Below are 13,282 nucleotides of genomic sequence, written 5' to 3' on the forward strand. Positions count from 1 at the left end.
AATTGCGAATGCCCAGTGGAGGTAGCTCTATGCCTACTAGTAAGAACCAGTGCTAACACTAACGCTACGTGATGACGTCACAAAAGAATGCTAATTTCATCTGTGACGCCACAAGTCTGTCAAAATCCTGTGGGAAACACTGAATAATGTTAAAATCTTAATGATACTCTTCCCAAATGTGCTGCAGACTATTGAGAATTTTGAGCTAAAGCTTGAATTTACTACATTAAAATTGCTAATTAAATCACAATACCAATATCGGTCAAAAATCAAATCTGCATTATTCAATTTTCTAATAATATTTTATTCTAAATTTCCCATCTAACATTAATTGTAGCCGTCTATTTTCCAAAAATGGTTTGGACACAAAAAGGTCACCATGAAAATGTATGGAAATCTTTCTTTTTTTTGCTGTAATTTTTTGCGTAATATTCATCTGTACCTTGTTTTGGGATCAGCCTGCAGGAGCCCAAAATTCCGTCCCTTAGAATCCATGGTGATGGAGACAGCTCTGTGGACGTAATGGAGCTTCTCCAGACGAATCCGTTCATAAACAGCCCCGCTTTCTGAGTGACTAGACACCTCCAAACCATCTGAAACAACAGACTAGTCAAACAAACAAGCCAAACAGCATCCAAAAGCAATTACATTGTTATTTTATGTACCTTTCTTATCCCCAGCTTTCTTGTATTGGCCCAGCCACTCTCCACTGAAGCCTTCCCCATCTTGAGTGACAAACATCATGCTGGTTTTACTTAGGGCGATGTCTGACATGAAGACTTGTCGCCCATATGCCCAGCGACACTGCTTTGCTGCCATGCCCGTAGAACGCCAGCAAAACACCTATAAGAACGAGAAAACCGAGATGGAGGAAAGGCAAAAAATTGATACACTGTTGCAACTGCGTAGAACGCATAAACCACGAAGACATGTAATGACAACTAGAGATCGACTGATACATCGTTTTCCAGATAATTTTCCAAATATTTAATCAATTTCCCAGCATCGGGAATCAGCAAATGTAAAGCGTCTGCTAAATGACTAAATGTAATCTGTGTTCTTTTATCGTATTCACCGATAAGCTCCGCCATCTTGTGGCCGTTTAGAGAATTGCGTGCCGGACTGTCACTGCAGCAGAGCCTCTGAGGGGACAGGCGAAAGGAAACGAAAGTGTGCACAAGTTATGATACTCACTTGCTTTATTAATTCACTTCTATTTAACATAACAAATAATGCAACAATGAGATGTTACATTTAATGCCTGATATGTAGTTTATGCATCTTCGCTGATAGAGACAAACTCACAGTCACATTGCCTAAGCTATTAATTTCTCCCCCAATAAAGATGTAACTTTACATGAATTAAATGAAACAGCCATGAATTAATTCATGTTGGAATAAAAGAGCTTAGTTTTATTATTTTTGTGGTCTATGCTCATCATTCATATTGCTGTTCACTCACCGGGTAGATGCTCAGAAAGTTTTAGCATGGCCTCCGCATGTAACTGTCTAACTTTTTAACAAGATTTACTTGTTTAAACCTAAGTTATACTTATAAGTATAACAGTAAATAAATATCTGTTCTGGATACCGGGTACATAAACATGCAAATAATCGGTATCTGTTTTAAAAAAACAATATCGGTCGATCACTAACGACAACAATAATTTTTTTCCACATTTCAAGCTGCACAATTAAAGGTTGCAGAATTCATTCAGAATACCTACCAGATTTAAGGACAGTTTACACAAAGAACAGAGAATGCGAGCTGACACATTGATTGTTGCAGTGGGCCCGACGATCTTGGGAGGACCATACTCCACAGCTTACGTACCATTACTTGTTTTGTTTGATATATCGAAAAAGATTGAAAGTTAAAGAACCAGGGGATATTCCTGAACGACTGCGTAATGCCATTGCAGTTTTTAACACAGCAAAATTGACTTACCATAGTTATATTTCCTAATCAAACAAAAAAACAAAACATTGCATTGAACGCACAAGCAGCGATCCTCCCAAGATGGTGCATGCCGTGATGTAGCTTCACATTCTCTATAACTACAAAGTTATAGAAACTGCTTTCAATTTAAGCGAAGTTCACAAATATAATGATACAGAGGACACAATTCCTGTCACAGTTAGTAACAATCATCTTCAGAAGCTTGTACAAGCTTGTAACACAGGTATAATTTTCTTCTAAAACAAGAATTCACATCGTTTTTAATACTTCTCTTAAACAGTAAAAATGCTAAATCATTAAACATGCCCAATCAAACCTAGGAGCTTTAGCTTAAAGGTCTGCCATGGCTGATAGTTTTTATCAGAAGACTACTTACCCACTAAACTCAACATCTTGGCAAAACAGACGTTAAAAGAAGATAACCTGATGTCACAAAATAAAAGGCGGAGCTCCAAATTAGATGCCTATTGAACAGCAAATATCTGAAACAGTTTAATTTCTCTAGTATTATAGTCATTTGTTTCTGGTGTTAAAGTGATCGTTCAAAAATAAAAATTCTGTCATCAAACCTGAACAACTTTCTTTCTTCTGCAGAACACAAAAGAGATTTTGAATGAAGTTGGTAACCTTAAGGAATGGGCAACCATTCAATTCTATTTGTATGGACACAAAACCAATGCAAGTGAATGGGGGCAGGTTAACAACATTCTTCCAAAAAAAAAAAAATTGTGTTTTGCGGAAGAAAGTCGTTTCAGGTTTGAAATGCAAGGGAGTGAGTAAACGGTGACAGATTTTTTTGTGGGGGGGTGAACTATCACCTTAACAACAGTAACAAATTACTACAATGCTAGAGAAAATAAACTGTTTTAGACCTGTCTGACCTAATTGTGGGAAAGAATAAGGTGCCACAAGTCTTTGCTATTTCTGTCCATGTTGACTTTGACTAATATTAAGAAACATGACAATAGCATTCATTACGCAAATACACAGCTATGTACTTCCTTGGGACCAAAAACCTAGTTTTTTCTCACCCTTCCAGCTTCATCTAGGCCCAAAATCACCAGCTTCTCTCCTCCACCATCATGCAGGACCTGAGGGTCAACACGATGGTCCAAACTACCACCAGTCACAAGAACCTTTTTCAGATTCAGCTGTCTGAAAAATAAACAAGAACAACCAGCTGGACATTGTGACACTATAAGCAACAGGATAAACAATGTGTCTGTTGAACAACATAACCTCAATAGAAACCTTGGCCATTAGATTGCATGTCATAGCAATTACAGGCAACTCATCTTAAGTTCAATAACTCGAATGAAAGCCGGCCTCCAAACTTCTAAATCACTTACTTGGAGGCCAGTTTCTTGCACTGATAATCCACCAGCAGGTACACATCTCCCTTTTCTGTCACGCACACGGTGGCACCATTACTGGCTGCGGCCATAGCGATGTTCACATACTTGTGGTGCAGAGCGGACACCTGCCGGGGGGCGGTCACACACTTCTCACCATTGGGCTCCAGCAGGTAACCTGAATGTAACAATAGTAGGACCTCAACTTTTCATATGGGAAAATGTAAATTAAGCAACCACTTTTATTTCAAAGTTCTATGAAACAATGAAATTGGAAGATGATGAATTTTGAAAAAAAAGACATTCTTGCAGCAGCAAAATAAGTCTTTTTTTTTTAAGTATATTTTGTTACAGGAATTTACTTAATTTTTCATCACACTCTTATGCTTTTTGTAAGGTCAGCTACTTTATCTTTAAGGAGATAAGTTCACCCAAACAAATGTTTGATCATTTGACCATGTCATTTCAAACCTGTATGACTCTCTTCTGCAGAACACAAAAAAATATATTTTGAAGAATGTTAGTAAACACAAAACTGACACCCATTGACTTCCTTTGTATGGACACAAAACCACAAAGACATTTCCCAAAATATCTTATTTTCTGTCTTACCGAAGGAGGGGTCATATGCAGGTCTGTTTGTTGTCCGTGATAAATAAATCTATGAGTTTAAGACGCTTACCTAGCTGGCCACCATTTAATCCTATGGTATACAATGCATCTCGAGTCCAAAGAACCGTGTGGAACCTGCCAGCTGCAACACCAATCACTATTCTGCCTTTTAGAGCCTTAGATGACACCTGTTATCAACAGGAAATGATTCTTGAATATAAACAGAGTTAAGGACACAATGTCCATAGGATCAAGCTACATTACGCTGACCTGTTTGGGTATTTGGCTGGAGGCAAGTGGAGTTGAGAGACCAAGCTGATGATGGGTGTTGAGCCCAAACGTGTAGACGTACCCTTCCTCTGTCAGAACCACTGTGTGATCTCGGGCCGCAGCAATCTGAGAGCACTGATGAGACAGCAGGCCATCTACTATCCGTGGAACCTGAGACATAAACATCAAGGGCTGGTTGCATAAACAAAAAAGACTAGTCTAACATGTCATCTCGATTTTTCCTCAAGACTGGTCATAACTTCTGTAGCAAAGTCAGTAAAATAAAAGGTAGAGTGGTCTAATTGAAATCTTAAATGTACGACTCATTAGTCCTAACTAACTGCTAGTCAGTGACAATACTTAAAGACACGTTCTATATTTTGCAGCTATTTTTCTGCAACTCACCCCAGGTCTTACAAAGAATGCATATGTAGAAATGAATTTCAACCCCACATGAGGAACACCAAAGGGTCTCACCAGATAAGTCTGTTCATCACCATGCCCCAGTCGCCCCCCCTGTCCATGTCCACATGTGTAGATCTGACCCGTCTGGGACAGGAAGACAGAGTGGAACTTGCACAACACCACCTGAAAGGTCAAAACAATGGCATTGTCGTCAAGAACCATTTGACTTTTTGCCTCAAATGGTTTTTGGACAAAAATATCAAACCAGGTTGTATTTATCTTAAAGTCAGAGTAAAGAGAATTCCAATAATTGTTTCTAAACATACTATAAATGTTAGAAATGTATTCATGTAATAACAAAGACTGTGAACCATGTAGTCTGTACTTGAGAAGTTAGGCCATTAAACAGTTTTTCACTATTTTCATGTTCAGGATTTTTTGTGCATGTCTAAAATCAAGTCTCAGAACAGAAAGAGGGGGATCACTGGCATGGTTTCAGTGCCAACAGCGGACACACCCCCAGCATTTTCGGGTAGACAGTAGTACAATTTTTTTTTTACAAGATTTTGATAACTTACTTTTTATCACTCAGATTTTGTTGGGCTATGGAGCAACACACTCAGAACACATATTTAAATATTAGAAAAGTATTGCTGAAACACTTTACAAGGACCGTGAACCACATAGTCCTGAATTGTGAAGTAAGACCGTCAAACAGTAAAAGGAAAAATGACAACAGAGCTTAAAGGAACATTTCATACAAAAATAAAACTTCTGTCTTCACAATTTTGTCACATGAGAAATGTTTCAGTGACTTCCCCCACTACAATGCAAGTCAATGTGGTGCAATGTTGTTTGGTTTCCAACATTCTTCAAAATATCTTCTTTGGTGTTCTGCAGAAGTAAGAAATTCATGCATGTTTGAAATGACAAGATGAATAAAAAATGAGTCAATTTTCACTTTTGTGTGAACTACCCCTTTGAGACTGCTGCAAATACCTTATGGCAACAACATTATTGACCAATTAGGAACTGAGATCTGTAAATGAAAAATAGCAGAGCATAAAAAAACATCTGTGTTGACTTTTGCCATGACAACATTGCCCTTTCTCTTCAGACTGGCTTGGAGTCGAGTACAGCAGGGGAGGGAAGACAAGGTGAAAATCATCACTAATTTAATACACTTCTCAAGTCCTAAAGAGAAACAAGAGATGCTTTGCAACGCATCCAAACCATTCTGCAATAGAGCTGACTGCCACACACTTTCGCGGCGCGTATTTAATCTGGTCCCGTTATCGCGGAATTAACATTTTAATATTTAACTGAGAGCATCTGCAGAACAGCGTAGCAGGTCACAATGTACTCTCTTTCCATGTAAGAGGACATCATAAGGAAGATGAAAGAGTCAGGAAATCGGATCCCCACAACATAAAATTTAAAGACTGCCCAGCACTTCCGGGATTTGTATGCTTTCTATTTAAGTACACACACCAATTTAATGTAAAAAAGAAACAAATAATTTGTATTTTTCAGTGTAAAGCCTCACAGCCTTTTGCTACGCATAACCCTTGCGAGTTGCCCAAAATGAATCTGCAAAAACATCATCCTCATCCTCAAGGGCATTTTCAAGAACAATTTACAGGCAAAGATGCTGACAATTTTCCTCAGTTGATTTGTGGAGGTCCTTTGAGATCTTTGTTTTGAAGGAGTTCCCCTGCGAGGAGCCTGTTATCAAGGCAACACTAGTAAGTCTCCTGTCTTTATCACCCTTTCTTGTTGCCACTCCCGTTGGGAATTTTAGACCATGCAACCTTGCACAAACCCTGGGGTGAAAATATCATAGTAGATCTCATCAGCAGAACTTAATCGAGACAGAACCTGACCTTAAAAGTAATACAACTTATCATTGTATTGAAATGAAGTTTAGGAGTGACCACACTTGCCTGTTTCACATAAACACCAGACCTGGAAAACAAGTCGACAATCTCAGGATGATGCCTACTTTCCTGGTTTCCATGTCCAAGACTGAAATTTGTGTTGCTTCCCCAAGTGTACACCTCAGTAGGATCTGAAAGACAGTCAGATGACAACGTATGACAAACTTATATATAACTGTACTGAATCCATCCAAATCAATCTTCTTTCCTTCAGGATTTGTTTAAGAAAATGTTCAAGCTGCTCCTATCGACGGAGCAAAAGTATTTCTTAACTAGTGGCCGTGAGGCTTCAAAAAACACAAATAAAGCAACATAAGATTCTGAAATATAATTTACACCTTCACATATGGGAACTATGTCACTAAGATGCATCATGTTAGGTTTAAAAACAAGGTGGTGACATCATTGTTTAAAGCAGGTCTACTCCAAATATAGAATTCATTGAGTTATATAATAATAAGTTTTATTCAATTGTATTCTAGAAAACTAAACAGCAATCATTGTACTTTGATGGAGCTTTTAATTAGTTTTCTAGGGGCAGCCATTGGTAACTGCAGGCTCCCACTGCATGTAAAAGCACAGTCTGGTCTTAAGTGCCGAACAGAAGATGTCGATAAATTTAGAGTACAATATAGAGGAATATAATAAACAGGTCCGAAAGGATGTAAGGAAAAAAGTTTTAATTTTGTTATATAAACTATTTCTTTATAAAATTATTAAAGCGGAGATAATTTAAGATAATAAGGAATCTCTATTAAATTACCGGTGTTTCGGAAAACAACATGAGTTGGGCGGTCTTTCATGGTAAGATCTAAAACAGAAAGCCCTTCTTTGTCCTGGATGGACAGCTGCCCTCCATGCTTCAACACAAATACACAATGAAGGACATATGAATAGTACAAATATACAGCGTCACGTTATTCTCATAGTAGGAAAATGAAGGGTAAAAAAATGTATAATTACGTAAAGAATACATACATATGTATTGCCATTACATAGGTCACTCTGCATTTAAAAAACATCGGCCAACCACTGGATCTCACCTTGATGAGGGTCATGAGGCAGTGAATCTGCCCATAGAAGGCGCTGCGATGCAGGGCGGTCCACCCCGACTCTCTGTCCTTCACCAACAGGTCGGCGTGCTTGCTGTCCAGGAGCCACTGAAGCAAGTCACGCTTACCCAGGGAAGCTGCGAGGTGGAGAGCCGTGCGTCCATATGAATCCCGCAGAGTAGCAGCGTTGTGACAATGTGCAGACAGGTAGGTCCGCAGACGGCCCTCCGAGCCACTAGTCAAAGCAGCGATGACCTCCTCTGCATGCTCCAGAGAACGGCACTTTGGTGTGCAGTCTGGGGTTCCCAGACTCATTTTAGCTTCTCACAGGCTAAGCTACAACCCCCCAGTTATTCTTCAATCCCAAACACGCCCAACCTTTGCCCAAAATATACAAGAAATCTTAATAAGACTGTGCTTAAAATAGTGACTGCAAGAAATTAAGCTATGAAAAACAGAACAAAGCAGAAAACACATTCAACTTCTCTCTTCTTCTTGCCAGATTAATTTACTGTGCTAGAATTGTGCAAGTGTTGAGGTTCCACTGCACCCTAGCAACCCTAGAGGGAGGATCTACCTCATCTTAGTCAACCATGTCACACAGACATTCAACAAAACCTTTGAAACAAATCACAGGCATTGAAGAATATAAAAAAGTAATCTTTACAAAAGCATATAAATATATTCCAGTCGTCTAAAAAATAAGACGAATGTGCTTAAACTGTCTATCTTTTTTTGTAAAAGGCAACTTCTTCAAATCTCCGAAATGTCCATCCAAAATGTCCATCAAAACACTTCACAATTTAATCTTCCATAATTGCAAAAGGCTCTTGAAAAAAAAGTTTTCATAAATTTGTCTAAATGCAACAAGTGTTATATGGAAATTACTTTTTCCGGGACATCCTAAATCACATAGCAAATTTATAAAATAAAATAATTTTATAAAATAGAATAATTTAAAAGTAGCTGGATGTATAGTAAAGCAGTTTAAGTGACCTTTGTTGCTCAACCTGCTTCAACAAAATAAAAACACTGGCATAACAAATGTTATTTTCATAACAGCTCACTTGGTAGTTTGAGAATGCCCCCCTCTGCCAAATACGGCTACAGTTTTATACTTATTTTACTTATTGCCCTCAGAATCTGAAACATATGTGCAATGTCTCACTAATGCAATGTAATGTTACACACAATCAGTTACAGTACATCAGGCTACATTCATTTAACGTTATATCGCTTTAAAAGGAGCTCTGGTGTCTAGTGAAAGGAAATAGCCGATGTATTAATAAGTTGGTCGTGTCTGTTATATCACACAGAATCAGATTTGTAAGTCTCTGAGTGAAAAACACATAATCATTTATCATTATAATAATGAACAATATTGGGCTAAACTATGTACCAACCATTGAAATACACTGCGACTATTTTCCTCTCTTGACGTACCTGACGCTAGATGAAAGAAAAATACAATATCGTCTTTTCCCTGACGCAGCAGATCATGCAAGGCATCTTTAGATGAAAGCTCGATGTTTTTTAGTAGATATGTTGCAGCAAAGTTAGGTTAAGTAATAGTTTAGATGGACGGTATAGCAGTAAAACATTTTGTGATTGGTCAGGCAGATCTGCATGCTTATAGTTTATTGGGCGATTGAACGTACGGTCTTGCATAGTTGCTTTTGGTTGGACGATTCTGCTCTTAGTGTTCTTAACAATTTAAAAGGTCTCGTGAGTTTTTAACTTTTTTATTTATTGGATTCATTCGGTGTATTTGTGATGTGCAGAGAGGGCTTCTAGGACAGAATAGATCCCCACCTTTTGCGGTATTCCTGAACTGGCAAGAGAGTCCCTGCTTTTGCGTCAGAAACGTAGGGGCGTGGCTAATGGGCATACCTTAAAGAGCCTTTGAGAGAGATTTCTGCCAACGGAAGTCCGAAACGCTGGAGCGTCTCTTGATTCGTGGAGTCTTCAGATAGTACCAGGAAGTTATGTTTTCTCTTTAAATGCTTTATTTCTTAAATGTTTTATTCATTAAATTGCTTTCGTCTTTAAATGGGTAAAAACACTGTACGTTATGTTACGTTACTGTAACTGCCGCGACTATTGAAAATGTGAAAAAACTGTTCCATTTGAGACAACGAAGAAGACGCGACTCTCTCAATGGCTCTGATACATTACACATACGTCACATGACTGACATAACTCTTTTATGTTGAATATTTAATTTTCCATAGCCTTAGTAAATTACCACAATGGGTAGGTTTATAAATGAGAAACAAACATTTAATACTTAAATGTTTCTCGTTGTATTTTTTCTGTGTATTTTTATGCATTTATTAATATTATATGGATTGGAGTTTCATGTACAATATAACTACATGGCACCTTAATCACTAACAACTAAGTTTTACAATTTTTAATAAGGTCACTTTAAGACCATTATCTTATGTATATTTTTATTGACCAAAAAAACTATAATATTCTTACTGAAGCAAATGCATCCATAGTAACATTTTCTCAATTTATTTTATTTAAAATTTTCTGTTTAATGAACAATTTATAATGTATCTTTATTATAATGTTATAACTCATCACTGCTAAAATGTATTGGCAATTGTGCAAGGTAACTCGCTGTCTGCATAGACTAGTTTTATATCTTTCATTACTCTATGCTCTCTTTCTTCTATTATGTAGGCTAACTAAATAAGAGTGCAGTGTATGTATGTACAAAATTTGTTTTGTGATGCTATACATTTTGTCTGACTATTTTACCCCAAATACCTTGAGGGAAATTATAAGTGTTCAGGTGTATTTGAGTTACTACCCCAAGTATCTTGAGGGAAATAAGTGTTCAGGCGTATTTGAGTAAATATTTTCCAGTCGTTCTTTTTACGAATTAAAATCCTGTACAAGAATGTACCACCTGTAAAACTTAACAACTTAGAAATGGTTCTTGTTGTAACATGTGGTCCTGACGCCCCTGTTAACAGCTGAATGGTACGTTCCAGTGAATAGCGCTCATTGTAAGATCAGGGAGCGGCAGGGGTAGAATCACGTCTGAGCAGCGGCGCAGACGGAGCGGGATGGTGAGTGACATGATGAGACTTGTGGATTGACAAAAGAAAACGCGGACATTATCACTCTTATGTGTTTCTGGATCTACTTCATCTTTTCAGCATACCAAGAACTGAACATGTGGATGTCAATAACAGGATCGGACACTTTTGGCGAAACTCGTGAATAAGAAATATTTGTGTTTAAGATTTAAGCGACGATAAACGTACGGCTTTGACGCACACGAGAAAAACTCTTGTTCGCCGTTTTGGATTTCGACTTTAAGTAAAAACTTCAAGGTCCAGGAAGATATACCACACAAGAATGTAGAACAAAAGACAACGAAAGATGTGATAGCTTACTTCATATGGGAGAATCGTCTGAAGAGCGCTAACTTTCCTTACACCGCCGTAGAAGGAGAGACACATTCCTGCTACCTCCGCAAAACGCGCGAGCTCGGATTAGTTTGATTTGCTTGAACTGGAAATAAAGCAAATAAACATGTGTAATTTGACTCTCTGCCTTTTGCTCTTCCTCACGGCTTCAAGCTCATCTTCCTGCCCTGTCCATTGCGTGTGTGAAACCACAATAGTGAACTGTGTAAACCAAGGCTTGAGATCCATCCCACAACCTCTTCCTGAAGACATCACCACACTTAACATCAATGGAAACAATATAAGGAATCTAAACAATGAATCATTCCCAAGCCCTCTAGAGCATTTAACAAGCCTTAATGTGTCTGGAAGCCAAGTGGAGCAGTTCAACACTATGGTGTTTGCTAACTTGCCAAGTCTTCGTTTCCTTGACCTCAGCAACAATTCAATTGTACATTTTAGTGCTGAGGCTTTTTCTCAAGACAATAAGGTAGAGGTTCTGAACCTCAGCAGATCCTTATACAATTATTCGTATGTAGGTGTTTTTGCAAATCTTTTCAAACAGAGCTTACCTAAAGTTTCCAATCTTGATTTATCCAACAACAAACTGGTTCTCCTTCCAGAAGGCACATTCATAGGTTTGTTGAACCTCACTGTTTTAGATTTGAGGAACAACTCCCTTGTTTCAATAACTAATGGCACGTTTCAGAACCGCGCACTTAAAAAGTTGGACTTACGTGACAATGCATTTAAAGACCTGCCAAATGGTACTCTTGCAGACCTCTGTTTAATTCCTGATTTGAGAGTGAGGCTTGCAGGAAACCCCTGGCGTTGTGATTGTAATATTGAGGACATGTTGATTTGGTTGAAGAGATATGATTTTGTAGTTGACAAATTAAAAATGACCTGTTCTGCTCCGGCAGGGTTGAAAAATGTCTCACTTTTACAGCTAAAACAATCACAACTTCCATGCACCTACACTGGTGATTTAAAGGGTGTTCTGGAGACCTCCTATGTCTTCCTGGGGATGGTTCTTGCCCTCATTGGAGTCATCTTCCTGCTTGTCCTTTACCTCAACAGAAAAGGCATCAAGCGGTGGATCTACAATATCCGGGATGCCTGCAGAGACCATATGGAGGGGTACCATTACAGATATGACATCAACTCAGACACACGGCTAGCCAACCTCAGCCTCAATTCAGATGTGTGAGGAGACATGAAATTATTTAAGTAGCTTTGTATGAATATACACATATATGTGTAGAGTTTGCTGTGACATGCATTCTTTCTCATCAGACAGATTTAACTGGATTTTGCAGGGTCAACCCTGTTATGCTCGCTAAATCTAATTGATACATGCTGATGTGTTGCCATAATGTTGTCCAGTGGTGCATGAATCGAGAACCAATTTTTATAAGGAAAGGACTGAATTGGACTGTGGAGGTTATCTCATAATCTGACAAAATGCATGCATAACACAAACTATTATTCATTTTACGTTTTTTTTTTCCTTAAATTGAATTTTTTACTATTCAAACTGCCATGCATGTGTTTAGTATTTTTCATCAATGTATAATAAAATAGTAAAGCTAGTTTTTATAATCAGTTTCTGGTTTGACGGTTTACATTTGTTGTCTGCACATAGATCAACTCTTCTCTCGAGATGCCTAGTTAAATAAAAGGTATGGCACTGATTTGTTTTAACTGAATCATCGGTCCAGTGATTTAAACTTCAGAGAGGAGCGTGAAGCTAATCAGATGGGCACACGGCACACTGTAAATTTTTTGTTATTTAATATAGTATAGTATTTAATAGTATAAAGAATTAATACTACAAAATCCTTAAAACTACATTTCCTGCAATGTGTTATTTTACTATTTGTGAATGTAAGCAGTCTGCCAAGTTGTAAAGCTGAAAGTGTACAATTAACAAAGTTATTTGCTTGTGGAAAAAATAGTTTTTTCGCGAACTGTTCTTTCATTCTAATTTCATCTCTTGGTTAGATTTACGTCACTCGGTATAATGCCTGCCTTTGTTCCATTTGCTAGACTGTGAAGCTGTACATGGTAGACCAGGGCTAGTCAATCATCTTTACCTGGCCCACCTTAACATTTCAAATGAAGTATAGAGACTTTAAGAATGGTGTTCTTTTAAGAAATGCGTGTCCTAAGCCTTTGAAATTCCAGAACGCTGCACCATTCAATACGAAAGTAATTCCCGTGGCTCGATTAACGTCATATAAAACGATGCGATCGGTGTGTCAAAGAA

The 13,282-nt window shown here is 38.0% G+C and overlaps 2 protein-coding genes across 2 annotated transcripts in view; one reads left to right on the forward strand and one right to left on the reverse strand.

Moving 5' to 3' along the window:
* Positions 1-9,184, reverse strand: part of ibtk (inhibitor of Bruton agammaglobulinemia tyrosine kinase) — a 69,448-nt gene extending 60,264 nt beyond the window's left edge. Inside the window, exons 1-11 of the mRNA XM_056762623.1 lie at positions 9,032-9,184; positions 7,580-7,966; positions 7,300-7,396; positions 6,543-6,667; positions 4,672-4,782; positions 4,195-4,365; positions 3,995-4,112; positions 3,310-3,490; positions 2,992-3,115; positions 666-843; positions 443-593 (exon numbers count right to left, since the gene is read on the reverse strand). Coding sequence (XP_056618601.1) covers positions 443-593; positions 666-843; positions 2,992-3,115; positions 3,310-3,490; positions 3,995-4,112; positions 4,195-4,365; positions 4,672-4,782; positions 6,543-6,667; positions 7,300-7,396; positions 7,580-7,903 — 1,580 coding nt within the window. The 5' untranslated portion in view covers positions 7,904-7,966; positions 9,032-9,184. The remainder of the gene's footprint in view (positions 1-442; positions 594-665; positions 844-2,991; positions 3,116-3,309; positions 3,491-3,994; positions 4,113-4,194; positions 4,366-4,671; positions 4,783-6,542; positions 6,668-7,299; positions 7,397-7,579; positions 7,967-9,031) is intronic.
* Positions 9,185-10,267: 1,083 nt separating this feature from the next.
* Positions 10,268-12,605, forward strand: tpbgb (trophoblast glycoprotein b). The gene has a single exon (XM_056762693.1). It carries the CDS (start codon positions 11,141-11,143, stop codon positions 12,221-12,223), a length of 1,083 nt encoding a protein of 360 aa, XP_056618671.1. The 5' UTR covers positions 10,268-11,140; the 3' UTR covers positions 12,224-12,605.
* Positions 12,606-13,282: the final 677 nt, after the last annotated feature.

The sequence above is a fragment of the Triplophysa dalaica genome, chromosome 12 (assembly GCF_015846415.1).
Source record: "Triplophysa dalaica isolate WHDGS20190420 chromosome 12, ASM1584641v1, whole genome shotgun sequence".
In the NCBI taxonomy this organism is placed as follows: Eukaryota; Metazoa; Chordata; class Actinopteri; order Cypriniformes; family Nemacheilidae; genus Triplophysa; species Triplophysa dalaica.

What these genes read in the sequence shown, in the direction of transcription:
- tpbgb (XM_056762693.1), top strand. Translation starts at nt 11,141, where the DNA reads ATGTGTAATTTGACTCTCTGCCTTTTGCTCTTCCTCACGGCTTCAAGC.